The sequence below is a fragment of the Lissotriton helveticus genome, chromosome 5_1 (assembly GCF_964261635.1).
Source record: "Lissotriton helveticus chromosome 5_1, aLisHel1.1, whole genome shotgun sequence".
NCBI lineage: Eukaryota > Metazoa > Chordata > Amphibia > Caudata > Salamandridae > Lissotriton > Lissotriton helveticus.
The window spans coordinates 332487476-332505208 of NC_136065.1; the positions used below are offsets into that span (position 1 = coordinate 332487476).

Sequence of the window (17733 nt, forward strand, 5' to 3'; positions counted from 1 at the left end):
CCCCCACATGCTCTGCTTCCCGATGTTGTCTTGTCCCCGTGATTGACATTCCATGTATTGACTTTGTATGTATGATTGCTTGTCTCCTCGCTGCCCTCCCCTCATTATGGATACTGACTGTTTGATATAAACCGTTACGCTGGGGCGCCTTCTGCACGGACCCATGACCAACTGATTAATTGTCCTTGAGCCTTGTGATGTTTGATGTGTTTCTTGTTAATATTTCAATAAAAATCTTTTTTTTTTTTTAAACTCAGGGCAAAAGGCAAGCCTTGCACCGTAATCAGCTTGGGAACACCCACGCTCCACCCATGTAAAGCATCTCTGAGACAGAGTAACACAAAGACGTGATTTGTGTTACTCTGGACTTATCAAGCCATGCAAGGCCACCTTGCATGGCTTGATAAATCAAACAAAGGAGTCGCGTCACTCTTACGCCCCATTGCGTGGCGCAAGGGCAACGTAACTCCTGCGTAAATATGCCCATAAGTATTTAAGATTCAGATCCTTGCATACTTCTGCTCTCTAGTGACTAGTTGTAAAAGTGTAGCTTAGTAAAATGTAAAAAGTTTTAGTTTTGGGTATTGACAATGGCATGGCCGAAGCATGGGAAAGATGTGTACAAGTGATTCAGAACTCGCAAAGCCTGTGATTTACTTATTCACAGGGCCTAAGAAGGCTAAATGGCTTTTTGGAATATATTAAACCCATTCTGTGATTCAGAAGAAAGGCATAACAAATCCCGATTCGGAATGGGTGTATTTAGGGCGTCGCTTCCAAATAACGATTTATTATGGTATGCATCAATGATTTGTAACTGAATTTCGACTGCAAAACATTGACATTTTACTGTCTTGCAACTTGGAGTAGAAAATCATTTACAAACAGGAACTTTATATCCAAGCATTATTTCATGTCTTACTTATACCGCCATACCACAGGTCTGACAGATAATACAGGGGTGTCACACCACCGATTTATGTGTAGGGTCTGAAAAGAATATTGGTTGGAGCAAATATTGGATTGTCTCAGGAAGAAGATTGGATTGCTTACTAATCTCATGATCGTCTTTCCACCTCACGCTCGATTCAACTAGAAATCAAGAATCTTGAAATGTAGGACTGATTTAAAGAATTTAATGTGTCATGATTCAGTGTACTTTTCAGATGTAATATAGTCTGGCATGAATAGCAATGCAAACACAGAATACATAGTTGCCATCATTTGAAAAAAAATCCAGGGACACTTTGCAGCACAGCTATCAACTACTAACTTGAAAATGTACTACACTAACTGCCTCAAAGGTCCACCCACTCAACACAACCCACATAATTAGCATAATTTAACTCCACCTACTAATCAGATTATAGGGTCTACTCAATAAAGAGAGAATTACAGGGAATTGAGACTGGAATTTCAAACTTAAGGCCAAAGTAGCTGATTGGAAAAATTCTCCTATTCAGCATCATTGGAGAATATTTCCAACTCAGCCTCTTTGGCCTAAAGTTTTAAATTCCCATCACAATTCCCTGCAATTCTCTCTGAGGTGCAATTGCTGGGTATGTCCTGGGATAGTGAATTACCCAGGACAGCCTCCAACTTGCCAGGACTGTCCCAGCAAAAACAATATAGTTGGCAGCTATGTGCATAGGAAAGACACACCAAAAAGCCAATAGCAGGAGTTGACAGAGAATTATTCCTCTGGATAGAACCAAAGCCCACTCTATGTGTATGGTAAAAGATTGCTAACAATAACTATGCAAACAGATGCACTGTCAAGCCAGATATGAAACAGCTTTGAAGAACCATGTACTACTACTAGAAGTCAAAAAGTAGTTACTGCTTCCCATGGCCCTGAAACGCACTAAAATATGTGTCTTTGCACTTTTGTCAGGTTTTGAGTATGCACTAAGATTGCTGTCTTCACAGTTAATGTTAACACAGTAGCACTTTGGTATGGACCTTGAAGAACCGGGTTTTTAGAACCCAGCGGCGCCAGGGGAAACGCCCGATGTCTCTGAGGGGCATATTACCAAGCTATGCGATTTTTATCGCAGATAAACCTTGGTATTACCAAGGTTTATCGCAAATGCAATAAAAAACGGCCGCAATGCATGAATATCGCTGAAAAGTCAGCGATATTCATGCATTACCGAGCTAATGCTCTTAGCCATGTTATCCACCTCCCATTGGATAACATGGCTAAGAACTGCTCAGGGCAGGTGTTAGCTTTTGGAGATATTCGCGCTTAGCGCGAATATCTCCAAAAGTTGGTAATAGGAGATAGCGATGTTAGCGACTGTTTTCAGTCGCTAACATCTTGGCACGCCCACTTTGCATATCATTAGTGATAAATATCACTAATATGCAAAGTGGGGCCCAAGATGGTCGCTATCTCCTATTAGCTCTCGCTAACTGGTGTTAGCGACAGCTAGGTAATAGGGAGATAATTTTATCTCCGCTTTCTTGGCTTTTAAAGCCAAAAAAGCGGAGATAAACCCAGTTGATAATATGCCCCTGAGTTCTCCTGTCTTGGCATACAGAGACACGGGGTACTTCTTGGTGACATCAAAGATCAAATTTATTAGCTGCAGCCAGTAACAGAGATCCTAGAAGTACAACACTGTGTGTGTTCTCAGGAGACTGCTCAACTTTATTCCCGAAATAACTGTTCCTCCTCCCTCCCTCTCCGTACAGGATAAACAATCTCCTTACAGCGCGGGGATGCCCTTGGGTCACCAGGCGCTATACAAATCGCTAAAATAAAAATAAATAAATAAATAACTTTACAAAGCAAGCCATCCCTTTTTATACAAAAAATTGTGCTTCAGGCAAACATTCCTTATTTACGGTTTGACCACTCACATGTTTCCACGACAAAAGCAGGAGCATGATGACAAGCCCATTTTTCAGTTTGTCCAGCCCAAAATTAATCATCAAACAAACCCATAATAAACATTCTTCTTTTGAACAGGCCGGACAAAAACCCATAATAAAAGACCTCAACCCAAATCGTAAATAGGCCATAAAAGAAGGAACAGAAACAGATGAGAAGCAAGATAGGAAGGTGTGTGCATGTACCATAAACTCATCAATGTCCTGCTCTTTGATCTCTATCTTGATCAGCTCAAGGGCAAGAACTGGTTTGGCAAGGTCAGCTTCAGGCAGCAGGGTCAGTTCACTTCAGGTCAAACAGGAGTCAGCACAAACTCAAGCTAAGGTGTACGTGTCCCAGGGACTTGTTCGGCCACAGCCATAGGCCTATGTGAGGGCAACCACAAAATGGCTGTCATGCACAAAATGGAACCCAAGGGTTTCAGAACGAAATCGTCAAATACACAGTGAATCCATCAATGTAACATGACGGAAACACTCATGCTTGCTGAGCTCACTGTTTACGGTTCGCTGTTACCAAAATCGTAACAGAACCACGACCATTACGACCCAGGGTCAGAATTCACGGAACCTCAGACCCTCCTTTTGCCCTTACATAGGCAATGACCTAAACTCATGTCAATCTGAATCCAGGTCTATACTCATCAGATCATCAAGATGTTGCTGTAGCATCATCCTAGTACTCAGTAACTCTCTCTGGACAGGTCTCCTCGAACATGAAGTAGCACAAAGGCCACATATAGCAGGAGCACACTGTACGCAAAGACAGAACAGGAAAAGGATAGCTAATACCACCCCACTGACCATCAGAATCTTCCATCCCTAAGTGGATAACAATCCCCAAAACCATCCCATCAACGACCAATCTCCTTCGTTGACATGCACAGACTCGGAGATCTTATGTAGCTTGGAAATGGCTTGGTACACTGTCGGAGCGTTGTCTGGAATAAAAACGCAGCAGCTCGATTGAATCAATTTACATACCCCTCCTCTATCTGCAAGTATGACATCTAACGCACCCCTGTTCTGAAGAGTCATAAGGCGATCCGACTGGAGCTCAGCAGTCAAGTTACTAAGGGCACCGGCAGTTTTAACTATGGTGGACTCAACCACTCTCGCCAATTGCCGTCTGTTCCTGCTGTTAACCTTAGATCCCCAAAATGGCAGAAAACCCTTCAGAAAATCTCCCAATTCTTGTCCTGCAGTATCTTCCTTACTGAAGACACCTCTAACAACTCTCGTCTTGTGGTAATCTGCCGCAGCTGTACAAGTAGGAGGCAATAGGAACGAGACAAAACATGTGCCCGAGAAATCAGGGGGCAACCATGTATACGCTCTATGGTAACAGACGAAGTAGGTACCCTTAGCTGCTAGGAACGATGGGGAAGTCTGGGACGCAAAAACATACGTCTCAGTGCAGATACTCTTCCCTAACTGAGCTCTCGGATTCTTGCCATTACCTTGCAGACAAAAATGACCCTGATGGGGTACAATCCAAATCGGAGAGGATCTTTTCGCTCGCTGGTTCTCACTCAGACTAGCTCCACATCCGGTCACGTTCCATCCAATATACGCTAGTGTCTCATCTTTCGGGATTGTCTCATAGGAACTAGCTCCTCTAATCATATCGACTATTCCCTTAACTAGAGCACTATTTTTTGGATTGTCTTTCACAGAACGTAGGGGGTAGACTTCACGAGCATAGATGAACATCGTTCTGTATGCCCACATGGAACCATTATAGCTGAATGGCAGGACCAGGTAACGAATACCTTTCCTGCCATCTCAATTTGAGATTCCCTAAATGCATTTGCAATTTAGGTAATCGCAAACAATTGTGATTACCTAATTTGCGAATGGAAATGGGTTCATGCACCAGGAAAGGGCTTTTTCCGGTGTCAAACCTGCCAATTCTGCGAATTGGCTTGTTTGCGACCGGAAAAAAGCTTGATGCATGTGGCCCTTTATTTTTTTCAATGAAAGATTAAACCCTGTTGTTGCTGAATAGCAATATGAGTTATATCAGTTTCTTTGTAAAACAGCATTCTATTTAATAAAGCTGGGGTTCTCAACATTTTGTCACCTACTCATTAATAGAACTCAGGGACCCCCACTGAATCATTACTGGAATCTGGGGACCCCTTCCCCCATCGTGCCATTACTGGAAGTTGGGGACCCCGGCCTTTTCATTCTCAATGTTTTGAACCGCAAAGCAATACACAAAAAATGCAGAAAAAAGCCTTTTGCGAACAAATACACAAATGATGACACATTTGATTTAATTCGCAAACATATAAATAAAAAAGGTTTTCATTTTAACAGAAAGGTTGTAGCTTTTTCTAAATTTAAATGAGGCTACTCGTCACCCATATTATATTCTGTTTGATGCCCTTGGACTGCTCCCATTAATCAATCTGAGGATTCTATTTTAATTTTTGGTCTCCAATTTTCAATTCTTTCACATTTATAGTAAGGTTTTTCAAGTGTACATTTAGCTTCTTTATTTATATACACTTTATTAATCTGTTAATTATTTAATTTTCTAAGTAATTGCAGACCAGCTGAGGAGGCTTTGTTTACCCCTAGGGGTTCCCAGACCACTGGTTGGGAACCACTGCTCTAAAGCATTTCATCCATCATATATCAATTACTATGTGCATGAAAATGTCATGCTATACTTCAAATAGTGCTTCAGAATGAGAATGTTCCATGCACTTCACCTTTATAACTATAAGATCTTGTAAAATAAAAATGTTAATGCCTTGAATTCAACATGCCATACTGTATAATTGAATCTTCAATTAGTACATAGTTCTATGCTGAAAGCTTTTTACTTACTAGATTCTTTTGTACTTCGAAACTCTCAATGGTATTTCTTAGATATTATGCCATCACTACGTTTTTATTTACCCCTTAAGTATGTTGATAGATTCATCCTGACCTTTACCAATCTCCTTTTAGATATCTTGTTTTTTTCATATAATACACTTTTCAGTCCTTCAGTGCTCTATCATGTGCCCAGTGGTACCTAAGGCATCAGGGATATGGGTGGTTTGTGACACTCCCTGACTAATATCATAAATGAAATCAGCTAAGAACTGCTCAGTGATGTGTACCAAAGATTGAGTTTTCTGACATCATATGAAGTTGCTGTCCGGATAGATTTGCATGTGGTTAAAGTGAGTTTGTGTATTGGTTTTGAAGGTAGTTGACAACTGATGTAGGGCACCAGGATATCATAGCTATCACCACTGTTTGCCTCATATGTTTTCATTTTCTCAAAGGACAGAAGTCAAAAGAGCTCCTCCAAAGGGGAAGACAGTGGCCAAACTGTAATATTAAATTTACTGGTTCACTTTTTTCAGAGGTGATCTGGACGGAGAATCTGAAAGTACTGGACATCACCCCCAGCAGTTTCCGACTGACATGGCCAAGGCTCTTGTTCATTAATACTGGATATTATCTGGTGGAATATGCACCCGTATCTGAGCCTCATCGAAAGGTGAGAATGAACGTGACTGGGGACCAGACCGGAGTGGTGGTGAGGAACCTAGCACCAGGCATTAGCTACACAGTCACCGTTAAGCCAGAGTCCAAGCAATACATCCAACCTCAAACTGTGCAGGTCACCACCTTAAAAGGTAAGCTGGGATTGTTGGTAGTTTCATAACCAATGGGAGTTTCAAAGACAATTTCAAGAGGCCGGTCTTGACCTAGGGATAGGAATCAAATAGAACTGTCTGCATCAAGAGCGTGCTGGGGCACAGTAAATGATTTGGTGTCTCATAGAGGGAACTTTCTTGTTTGTTTTTTAAATGAGAAAAAAATAATTACAGACTACACTTTGTCCAAATACAACTCCAGGAAATATAATGGAGAGAACATTTTTCTTTCCTTCTTAACCCTCTCCTCCTTCTCCTTCCACTTTCTTGCCTTCCATCCCTTTCCCATTGTTTCCTCTTAGCCCATCCTACTCTTATTTCCCCTTTTTCTTCTTGCTCACTTAATTTTTAGTTTCTTTCCTCAATTCATCTTCCTTGAAGTGATGAGCGCTAGGCCTACTCAGTTTCTTATTTTTTAATAATTAACATCAAATGGAACTTGCCAAATTCCATTATGGCTATCTATGAAATTATTCTTGTTGTATATTTTCATTGAGAAGTACATGTCAGTAAATAAACAATACAAAAAAAAAGAGAATTAAGCAATAAATCAAATTATGGCCATAAAATAATTTACTATGAAATGTTAACTTCCCAGATTTTTAAACTAAAAAAAATCTTACTACAGATATCAAAAGATACAGTATCTGAGATAATCATACAACCTGGAAAGAAAGAAAAAGGAATGGTGGATAAGGGAGGCATGATGTAGATATTATACAATCTGTAGTAAACCATATATTATAGATAGTTAGAAGATAGTAGACATAATATCATACAAATACACAAATATAACATTTCAAGTGGAGCTATTCCTACTAACTCAATATTTCCCAATAGGTGAACAATAAGTCCTAATTAAAATAACAGTGGTAATGGCTAAAGCATCAACAGTCCTAATGATAACAGCAACAGCATAAATATAAATAATGATGATATTGAATTAACAAGGAGACAAAAAAGGAAGGTACTCCCGCATGTATTTCCTAATTAGAAGGAAAAATCTTAAATACTACCAGAAATAGAATATGTATTAGCGAGAAAAGGTTTCCAAATTTGATGAAAATTCCAACATTGTCCTGCAATCTGTTAATGAGTTTTTCAAATGATGTCATTCTATACATTTCATTAAGCCATTCATCATGTGTGGTGTTCTCCAATGTCTTAATATACATATTTTTGCTACATTGAGTGCAATAGCTATCAATCGTTTTGTATGGTTTGTTAGATTTGGGAGATCATTAACATCATGTAATAGAACTAATTTTTTGTTATGGGAATGGACACATGTATAACTCTGTGTAGAGATGAAATTATGGAAGACCAGTATTCCTTCAAAATTGGACATCGGACTAAAATCTGTAGTATATCGCAGTCCTCCTGTGGGCACCTCCAACAGATAGATTGGTGTAGTAAACCTGCTGTCTAGAGTTTTTATGGTGACTAGTACCAGTTATGAAGAATGTTGAAGAGTGTAAATGTAAAGAAATAAAAGGGGCGATAAAGGTCAACCCTGGCGGATTCCTCTTTGCAGTATAAAAGATTTTGAAAGGAAACTCCCAGAATTCACTTGTGCGGATGGTGTGTCATATAACCACTTGACCTTAGAGATATATTCATTATCTAATCCCAACCTATATAATGTACGAATATAGCTCCAATACAGTTAAGTCCCAGCATCTAAGCATAAGGCTGGTCTGTCTTCTCTAGCATCCTTGGAAAGCCAGACTATGTGAGACAAAGTGGGTAGATGGTTACGAGAGTTTCTGCCTGCCATGAATCCCACTTGAGAAATATGTGTCAGTTTAGATATAACTCATTTGACCCTTTTAGCGAGAATGGTGGCTAATGTCTTTGAATCTGTATTCAGAAAGGAAAATGGATGATAGCTACTGCAGTATAATGGCTCTTCTCAGGTTTGTAAAAGACCACTAAGATAGCTTTATTTGAAAGTGAAGAGAGACTACCAGTTTCTTCTGTTTCTAAATAGGCATAATAAAGGGTGTTTTCATCTAGCGAATCATTGCATTGTGTGTTGCTCCCTTCCATCGCTAATATATGCATCTGTTTATTTAACCCGTTCACATCTTCTAGTGCCACAAATTCCTTCCTATATTGTCATTGAGTTTTTATTGATGCAATTTCTATGTAGGTTCAAATCCTCACTGACAGTTTTAAGATTTCAAACCATCAATATATTGGTGTAAATCATCTCTGCCCTTTCTAAGCTCCTTTTGCATATATTGCGTTCTTTGTCTTTCTTCATATGCTGAACTTTTCAGTCCAACATGTGCCCACTGGTTACTAAGGTATCAGAGTTAAGGGTTGTGGGTGACACTCCCTATACAACATCACAAATTAAGTGAGCTAAGAACTGCTCAGTGATATGTACCAATGACAGAGTTATCTGGCACCAGCTGCTGCTAATGTTTAGATACATTAATGTGTGGTTAAAGTGAGTTTGTAAATTTGGAAAGTTTATAGACAACTGATGTAGGGTACTAGGAACTCATAGCCAGCACTGCTGTTTACTCATGTATGGTTGCATACTCCCAAGGGGCAGAAGTCAACAGAACATTTCCTGGAAGGAAGATGGTATTAAAAAGGTCCTCTTAAATGTATTGGTTCATTTTTTTCAGAGGTGGCTTGGATAGAGAATCTGAAAGTGCTTGATGTCACTTCCAGCAGTTTCCGACTGACATGGCCACGGCTGCTGACTACCAATACTGGATATTATGTGGTGGAATATGCACCAGTGTATGAGCCTCATCGAAAGGTGAGATTGAACGTGCCTGGGGACCACACCGGAGTGGTGGTGAAGGACCTTGCACCAGGCACTAGCTACAAAGTCACCGTTACCCCGGAGTCCAATGAGCAGTACATCCAACCTCAAACTGTGCAGGTCACCACCTTGAAAGGTAACCATCCAGTACATCTGCTGTGTACAATCTGATCACAATTATATTGTAAAATAAATTAATCACAAACGGGAAACATAAACTACCCCAGAAAGAGATTGTTGTTAAACCTTTCTCTGTGTTCTGTCATCATTAGAGACTTACCAAACCATCACAATTAGAATGAAGCTGCATATCAGCAAGCATAGATGAAAAGTTGTGCATTTTATCTAAGAGACTGGTGGAGGCCTATTTGCCATAGGGGGTTTAAAGGGCAATTTCAAGAAGTAGGGCATGGCCTAGGGATGAGCTCTTTCTGGGCCATAGACAGGTTCACACATGTTGGCAATTAGGAACCAGGACTGGGGCAGGGTAAATACTTTTCTGTCAAATTTAGAGAAGACTTGCATGTTTTTTTTTTTTTGTAATGCAAAAAAACAATAAAGAATAGATATTGTTTAACTAACATTCCAGGATATACTACAAAGACTATACTTTTTTGTTTCTTTCTCTCCACTTCTTCTTCCCCTTTTCTGCCTTCCAAATCCTTCTCACTGTTCCCTTCTTGTCCTTCCTTATCCTTCCATTTTTCTTGTTACTTCTTTTTTTCACCCTACTTTCCTTAAGATTTCTACACTGAACCAAAAAGCACGAACTTTACTAGTTAAATTTTTCAGATATGATCTGGACAGAGAATCTGAAAGTGATTGATGTGACTCACAGCAGTTTCCGACTGACATGGCCACAGCTGTTGTCTATCAATACTGGATATTACGTGGTGGAATATTCGCCTGTGTCTGAGCCACATCAGCAGGTGAGAATGAACGTGGCTGGGGACCAGACCGGAGTGGTGGTGAGGAACCTGACACCTGGAACTATCTACACTGTCACTGTCAACCCGGAGTCCAGGGAGCAGAACATCCAACCTCAAACTTTGCAAGTCACCACCTTGAAAGGTAATTATCCAGTACCTCTCAATGTTCATCCAGGTCATATTTATACTGTAAAACAAATGGGCCACAAAGGAGAAACATAACCTACCTAACAAAGAGGTTATGATAAGATGTTTGCTATTTTTAGTTATTCTTTTTGACATCAAATTCTTGATCATTGGAATGCAAATATTTAATATCAGTTATTGGTTATCTATAGAATATTTTATGAATATGATTGGTAAATGTTCTTTTTTCCCATTGGTAGAGTTAAGGACACTCCAACAGAAAGGTCCTGGCCTTCAGATGCCATTTAGAAAGGATTTGGAGGATTCAGCCAAGAACATTTGTGTGTTGAGCAGAACCTCAAATGCTGTCAGAGAGTAAATGTCTTTTGAAGAGTGAAAAAGAAATAGAAAAGAACAGGACTGGTACTATAATTTTTAGGTTTTTTTTACAAATGGGTGGATAGTTCTAGGATTCAAGCTGATGTGGTCAGGACCCAAAGTTGTGATTGGCACGTGCCTCACGAATGGCTAAACCCAAGAGCCATTGGTTGTAGACGATTATTGAAATGTAGAGAGAGGTCTGAGCCTGTTGATCAATAGTAGTAAAGGAGATAATACCTTCCAGGATCCAAAGTTCTTTTGTGCTTTTTAAGCAAAGTATGCCTTCTTAATTGTTCAATCCAACAATACAGTAACACAAAGGAATGCTGACACATGTTTCGCCCGATTGGCCAGCCAGTCGAGGGCTTTTTCATGGCTGATATGACAATACACCACAGTGTCATACTGCAAAACAGAGGTATAACCAAAAGTACCAATGATTTGTGAGTAAGTTGGTGTAAGTAGCACACAAAATCAAATGGAAACAGAGATTGTATGTAATAGGAAACTAAAAAAGGAGAAAGTTAGTTAGGTGAGAGCAGTAATTTAAAAACAATTGCAGATGAAAGAGAGGAAAAACGAAAAAAAGAAGAAAAAGGACATGGAAAAATGAAACAAAATAATTAACGTTATATAAACCTCAAACCAAAGTATCATAGCTTATTATACAAGAATATTTATAGTTCCACAGCACTGATGTTATACTGGTTATTGCAGACATATCTAGGTCTCAGTGGGAACTTAAAGGTCTCATTTACAAAGGGAGAGAAGCACACACAGAGAATTACCTATTGTCCTCATGATCTATGGCCAGTCAATTACTGGAAACGTTTCATTCAGTTACATCATAAGAACAAGCAATGGGGAAACCCCAAGCAAGAGCGACCCAAGTAATAGCTCTTTTGAGAGGGTTAAAGGAAAATTATTAACATGTAATATAACTCTGCGAAAAAAAGGACTGTACTTATATAAGTTGACCCATTATTCACCTACAGCTTCCAGGAAACCATGGACACATGCTAAGTACTAACAGACCTCTTTTGAAGTATAATGATTCATTAGCAGAATTAATCCATCAGTTAGATGAATCCAATAGTAACTTTTCCATTGTATTTAGCTTATTTTGCTGTAAATTGAGTATTGTTGCCACAATGAATAATATACGATCTTTGCTATCTTTGTTACTTTTAACATTTGTTATTTTGGTTCAATCATTTACTATATAGGCCTGGCCTGTCTTGGGACTGAACTTTTTCGGCGATGGTAACTTCTCTCCATTTTCCATTTGCTTTGATGTATCTCCGTCATTTTCTACCCTTCATGTTTCTCCCTTTTCTTCAATTCCTTTTCCCGACAGAACTCGCTCATTATTATCCATAACTCATGGCTGCTCCAACCTATTGACTACCTTCGTAAGTAACCTACTTCTTAGTTTGGTTTGACCGGGGTCGGTCTCCTAGACGCACCAAACTAAATAACTCCTTCGTGTTGCTTCTGATGTCACCCCAACGGTGACTCCTGACGCTGGCTTACATCACGTTAAAGGATACTTACGCGTGTCGGAACCATAACGTTCCCGGGACCGCAGAGACAACCTCGTTACAGATTCTCCTAGTAAGTGCCCATATTCAAATTGCCTGACTGGTTTCCAGCCCACACTAATCCTTATATCGTAGGCATAACTCACATAGCTAATGGAGCTCGACTTTACTCTGCCTATTTGTGCAGCTGACTTCATGTGGGTATACGTACATTTATTTACTTTTAGTTCCACTTTTTCTATCTTAGTTGTCACAGACCACTAGCGGTCCTGTCCTTTAGGCTCCATCGCAGTTATACTAGCGGGCTTTGCGGTCTATAACCCCATACCTTCTTTACCTTGATACCGATTATACTTCCTCGTCGGGAGTTTGAATAATTACTTTCCATACTCCCCTAACCTTGGACCTTCCATGTTGCCTTCTGAGTGCTTGATCACTACCTTATTGTTATTTCGACCATAGCGGACTTTAAACATGCTATTTCCCATTAGTGGGAGGGTTCCACCTGATGCACAGACCTCTATTAAGCCCCACAAGCAGCATTAATATTTAACGTTAGTACGTTACCTTGTTACTTGGTCCAGCGGGTTGGGGTTTTCTTACACTGTGCTTTACCCATATTTTAATTTAGATCTCAGGACCCCACAAGATTTTCTTGGTAAGTGCAGTCATTAATCATTAGTACTTTTGGTTATACCTCTGTTTTGCATTAAAACACCGTGGTGTATTGTCATAGCAGCCTTGAAAAAACCCTTGTCCGGCTGGAAAATTGAGCGAAACACGTGTTGGCCGTCCTTTGTGTTACTGTATTGTTGGCTTGAACAATTGAAACAGCATATTTCGCTTAAAAAGCACAAAAGAACTTTGAATCTTGGTAATGAATATCCTCTTTACTACAATTGATCAACAGGCACATTTCTACAATAATTTTTAACCCTCAAGGAAAAGTAAAATTGTAACTGCCACCCAACCCACACCTTGTACAAAGCATGTTTTCCCTTACCTGTAGAACATGGCATGTAGGTCTATCCTTGAATCATCTCAGTTCAAGAACATAGAGGAGTTATAAGAAAAAGTAACTTGACAGTTTTTGTATAGTTTCTATTCCAGAACTGATAACTGAACACTGTAGAATGTAATGCTAGAAGAATGGATGGCATAACACCTCTAAAATGCACATTGGAGATCGTAGTGGAATTAGCGTCAGAGACGATTGTAGGCATAACAAAATAACCTTTATTTTGAACGGAAGAATACATTTAAATATGATAAAAATGAACGGGACGTGATTTTGAAGGAATGATAAAAGAATAAATAAAGTGTTGTCCTTTAGGTAAAATAGAGTTTGAAGAGTTATTAAATTAAACATGTGAGCTTCTAAAAAGTTACAGAAGCATTCTCCTAATAAACGTACATGCACCTCATATTTTATTCAATGTAATGAGAGAGAAATAGATCTTGAAATTTTACGGTTGTTGAACTTTTAAAGTTTAAAAAGGACTGGAGGAATTTACTTCACTACTTTGATCCCCCACAATGGCCCCAGCACTTTTAAATCTGTGATGAAGGTCCTAGCAAAGATAAGGCTACTGCAACTGAAGATGTTCACTGAAATTCACCAGACTAATAGGAAAGGTGGGCGTGTTAATTGCTACACAGGTATCGTCATATTCTGTTACTGTCGAAGCCTTAATGCTGTAAGATGGCCTTCTCCTTACAGTGATGTAACACAAAAAGGAATACAAAAGGCCTTGCAAAATATTTTGACTGCCCTTTCCACTATTTACCCATAACCCTATGCATGCCCCTCTTTCATAAGATTTTTTCATTTTAATGACACTATTTGTATTAACTATATTTGAAATTGTGCAAAATTAAAGGATACAATGAAGTTTCAAAGTGTTAAAATAACAAACCAAAGAGAAAGTCAGTCTAAATAGCACCTAGCCTTAAATACCTTACAACAGCGGCTCTTAACCTTTTGACTTTTGTTGACCCCTTCTTAATCACTACTGATTTCCGGTGACCCCCGACAATGCCGAGCCATCTGCTGCTAGAAGGCAAGAAGTAGTTACTGCCTTCCATGGCCATGAAACACACTTATGGCCAGATGTATGAAGTATTTTTGAATGCGCAAACAGGTAAAGCATTTGCAAACGGGAAGGGGTCCCCAGGGAACCCCTTCCCATTTGGGAATAAATGGGAAAATATTTAAACAAGCATTTGCAATGCATTAGGTCTTGCATTTGCGAGAGTTTAGGCTATTGGCATTGTAAATGACAATGCCTTTTATTTATCTGTTTTGCTAATTAACACATAAACAAAAGGCTTAGGGGCATATGTAGGTAGCCGTTTGCGATTCGCAAACGCCAAAATTCGGCGAATTTCGGCGTTTGAGAATCGCAAATGGCGTTTTGATATGTAGGTGCCACTTAGCAAAATAAGAAATCGCTAAAATTGCGATTCCTTATTTTGCTTATAGTATTTAAGGAATCGCAAATGCTATGTAGGGGTGCTTTAAAAATTGCGATTTCTGCATAAGGAATCGTAAAATACCACCTACTTCAAGTAGATGGTATTTTGCGATTTCCTTCAAAAATGCATTTTTATAAAAAATGTAAAGTGCCATGTGGCGCACAGACATGCCCTTAGGGCATGTGTGTGCGCCATATGTACTTACATGCACATTCCAGGGGTGCAACAGGTGTCCTTTGAACACCCTGGCACCCTTGGAATTGCGATTCTCAAATTGCGATTTTCACACAGAAAATCGCAATTTAAGAATGTTTCCCCATTTATTCCTATGGGCCTTTTGGCCCATAGGAATGAATGGGACACTAATTCCTTAATTGCGATTCGCAATTTGCTAATCGCAAATAAGGAATGTAAAAGATTCGCAAAAAAATAGCGAATTTATACCTACATTCCATTTTGCTATTCTCAAATAGCAATTCCTTAAAAATCGCTATTTGGGAATTGCAAAATGGAAATTACCTACATATGCTCTATTGTCATTTAGAATGACAATAGCTCAAACTCTTGTAAATGGGAGACCTATTCAAAGAAGTGGCCGCCATTATTGCGGGCTGCTCGGAAAGGGAAAGCTTGCATGGCGCTGTTTGGCAGTTAATTAACCTATATGTCCCACATAAGATCAGCAGTAAGTTACAAAGAGCATAATTTCGGAACAAAGGTGGCGCTGGCGCACTTTCTCTCTTGCAGTACTGTGGAGAGGATGCTTTTCTATGGGTAACACAGAAGAAAACATCCGTGGAAAAAATCGGAAACTCCCCACAACCCCACACAGAGGGGCAGCCGCCCCTTGGAAACAGATGTATAGTAGGTCTGAGACCTTCAGCACAAGCGTGACTTACAAGAACGAATAAGTGGTATTACACGTAAGCCAAAGAGATATTTATGAAGTACTGAATATAAACTCCACTCCAGATAGGTGCTGCTATGAGGTAGTACACAGAAGCCATTTGCCTAAGTAATAGAGGTACTTCTGCAGCACTCACAGCACGCTTGTCCCACAAAGGGACAATATGGACTCATGGGGTAATCTGAAGAAGCTTCTCATGTGGGGACAGTGCATTATACGCCAGCGACCCACCCTGCCCATTGAGGGATAGTTATGAGGTTTCCACAGAACCCCCAACCTTGATATCCACACGGACAGTTATGAGTCACCTTCCAGACCCCCATCACAAACAGAGATGTCCCACAGAAGCCCCACCCCACCTTGGGGTGCTTACCAAATACCCCAAAGCTATGAGCTGACACGCACCTCTGCACCTCTCCCGCGGTGTGTCCGACCTGCTGTGGTGCCTCAGTCCTCCTAGTCCAATATCCGCGACCCCAGCTGCCTTCTCGTCTACTGCCACAAGAGCCCTGGTACGGACGGAATATGCCTGCTAATGGGACGGAGAAGTGCCTTTCTACCTGCGACCAGTCCAGGAGTAGCAGTGGGCGGGATGTCGCCTCCCCAGCAGACCCTCCCTCTCGGAACCTGCCTGGAGCAGGGAAAACCCTCGCCTCCGTGGTGGAGGGATCAGCGGCGGCAGCGAGAGTTGGGCTCGTACTCCTCCTCCTGCTCCTGCCTTAATCGGAATCTCCAGCAGAGGCTTTGCCGAGAGTGTGTGTAATGTGGGGTCCGACTGGGCCACGTGGATGGCAGTGGAGCTAAACATAGGCTGAGCAGCTCCACCCCAGACACTTAGAAAAGAAACATTTGCAATGCAATAGTCTGATTGCATTTCAAATGGATAAGTTTAAAACTGAGTGCAGCGCTGCTGGAAGGACACCCGCTCGTTTTTTTTTTTTTTTTACTTCAACACTGAGCGTGGTGTCCTTGAAGCGGGCCCTGCGCTCAGTGTTAAAATAAAAAAATTATAAATAAACCGACTGCGGTGCCCTTGAAGCGACGACTCGCTCAGTTTAAAGTTAAAATAAAAAACAACAGAGCGCGGTGTCCCTGAAGTGGACGCCGCAAAATTATAAATAAATAAAGTGAGCGCAGTGTCCCTACTCATTAAAGTAATAAAAAAATCCTTCAAGTTAGAGCGTATAGCGCTGTAGCTTTGCAGAGAATGACAAGAAGAAAGTGCCTACCAACTAATTGAAGGAGACCGTCGTAACGCCGCAACTGAATTATCGAGTCTGTATGGGCCGTCTGAGAAGGAGACAGGGCGGTAACAAAGAAGCCTCCTTTTCAATGGGAAGCCAGCGTTTAGCGTAAATGGTGACGCCCCCAATCAGAATAATGGGCGGAGCTTAAAATCCACTTCTAAAATATCCCGATTATAAGAAGCCTCGCAGAGCGAGGAGCGCATGCGTGCTCCAGCGCTAGACGAGACCTAAAAATTAATCGAAAATGGTTTTTTTTTGTTTTTTTTTAATGCATCCCGTTTTCCTTTAAGGAAAATGGGCTGCATTTAAAAAGAAAAAAAAACTGCTTTATTTAAAAGCAGTCCCAGACATGGGGGTCAACTGAGCCCAGCAGGCCACCATCACTGGGAGGCCCAGCCATTCCCAAAGGGGTCACAAATTGCGAGTTGCTCATTAATATTCATGAGCCACGCATTTTGCAACCCCATTGGGAAGCGCTAACAGTGTCTCTTACACTGTTGTACATTTGCTTATGCAACTCGCAATGTTTCGCAATTTGCGAGTGGCAAAAGAAAATGCAAATGGTAGTACATCTGGCCCTAAATATCTGTTTTTGTACTTTTGTCACTATTTGAGTATGTATTAAGATGGCCGTCTTCACAGTTCATGCTAAGAAAGCGGCACTTTGGTATACACTTGTCCTACTGACTTTAGTCTCTATAATAGCTGCAAGTGGCGTAACATAGACCCCCGCAGATCCTGCGGTGTGGGGGGCCCCAAGCACCAGGGGCCCCCTCAACCCAGTACCC

The 17733-nt window shown here is 40.6% G+C and overlaps 1 protein-coding gene across 3 annotated transcripts in view; it reads left to right on the plus strand.

The window, feature by feature from the left end:
* Positions 1-17733, plus strand: part of VWA1 (von Willebrand factor A domain containing 1) — a 369137-nt gene that overhangs the window by 275355 nt on the left and 76049 nt on the right. For 2 of the 3 annotated variants that reach the window (XM_078642405.1, XM_078642406.1), the window contains exons 6-8: positions 6261-6536; positions 9197-9475; positions 10132-10410. In XM_078642405.1, coding sequence (XP_078498531.1) covers positions 6261-6536; positions 9197-9475; positions 10132-10410 — 834 coding nt within the window. The remainder of the gene's footprint in view (positions 1-6260; positions 6537-9196; positions 9476-10131; positions 10411-17733) is intronic. The other variant, XM_078642407.1, reaches the window with a different exon arrangement.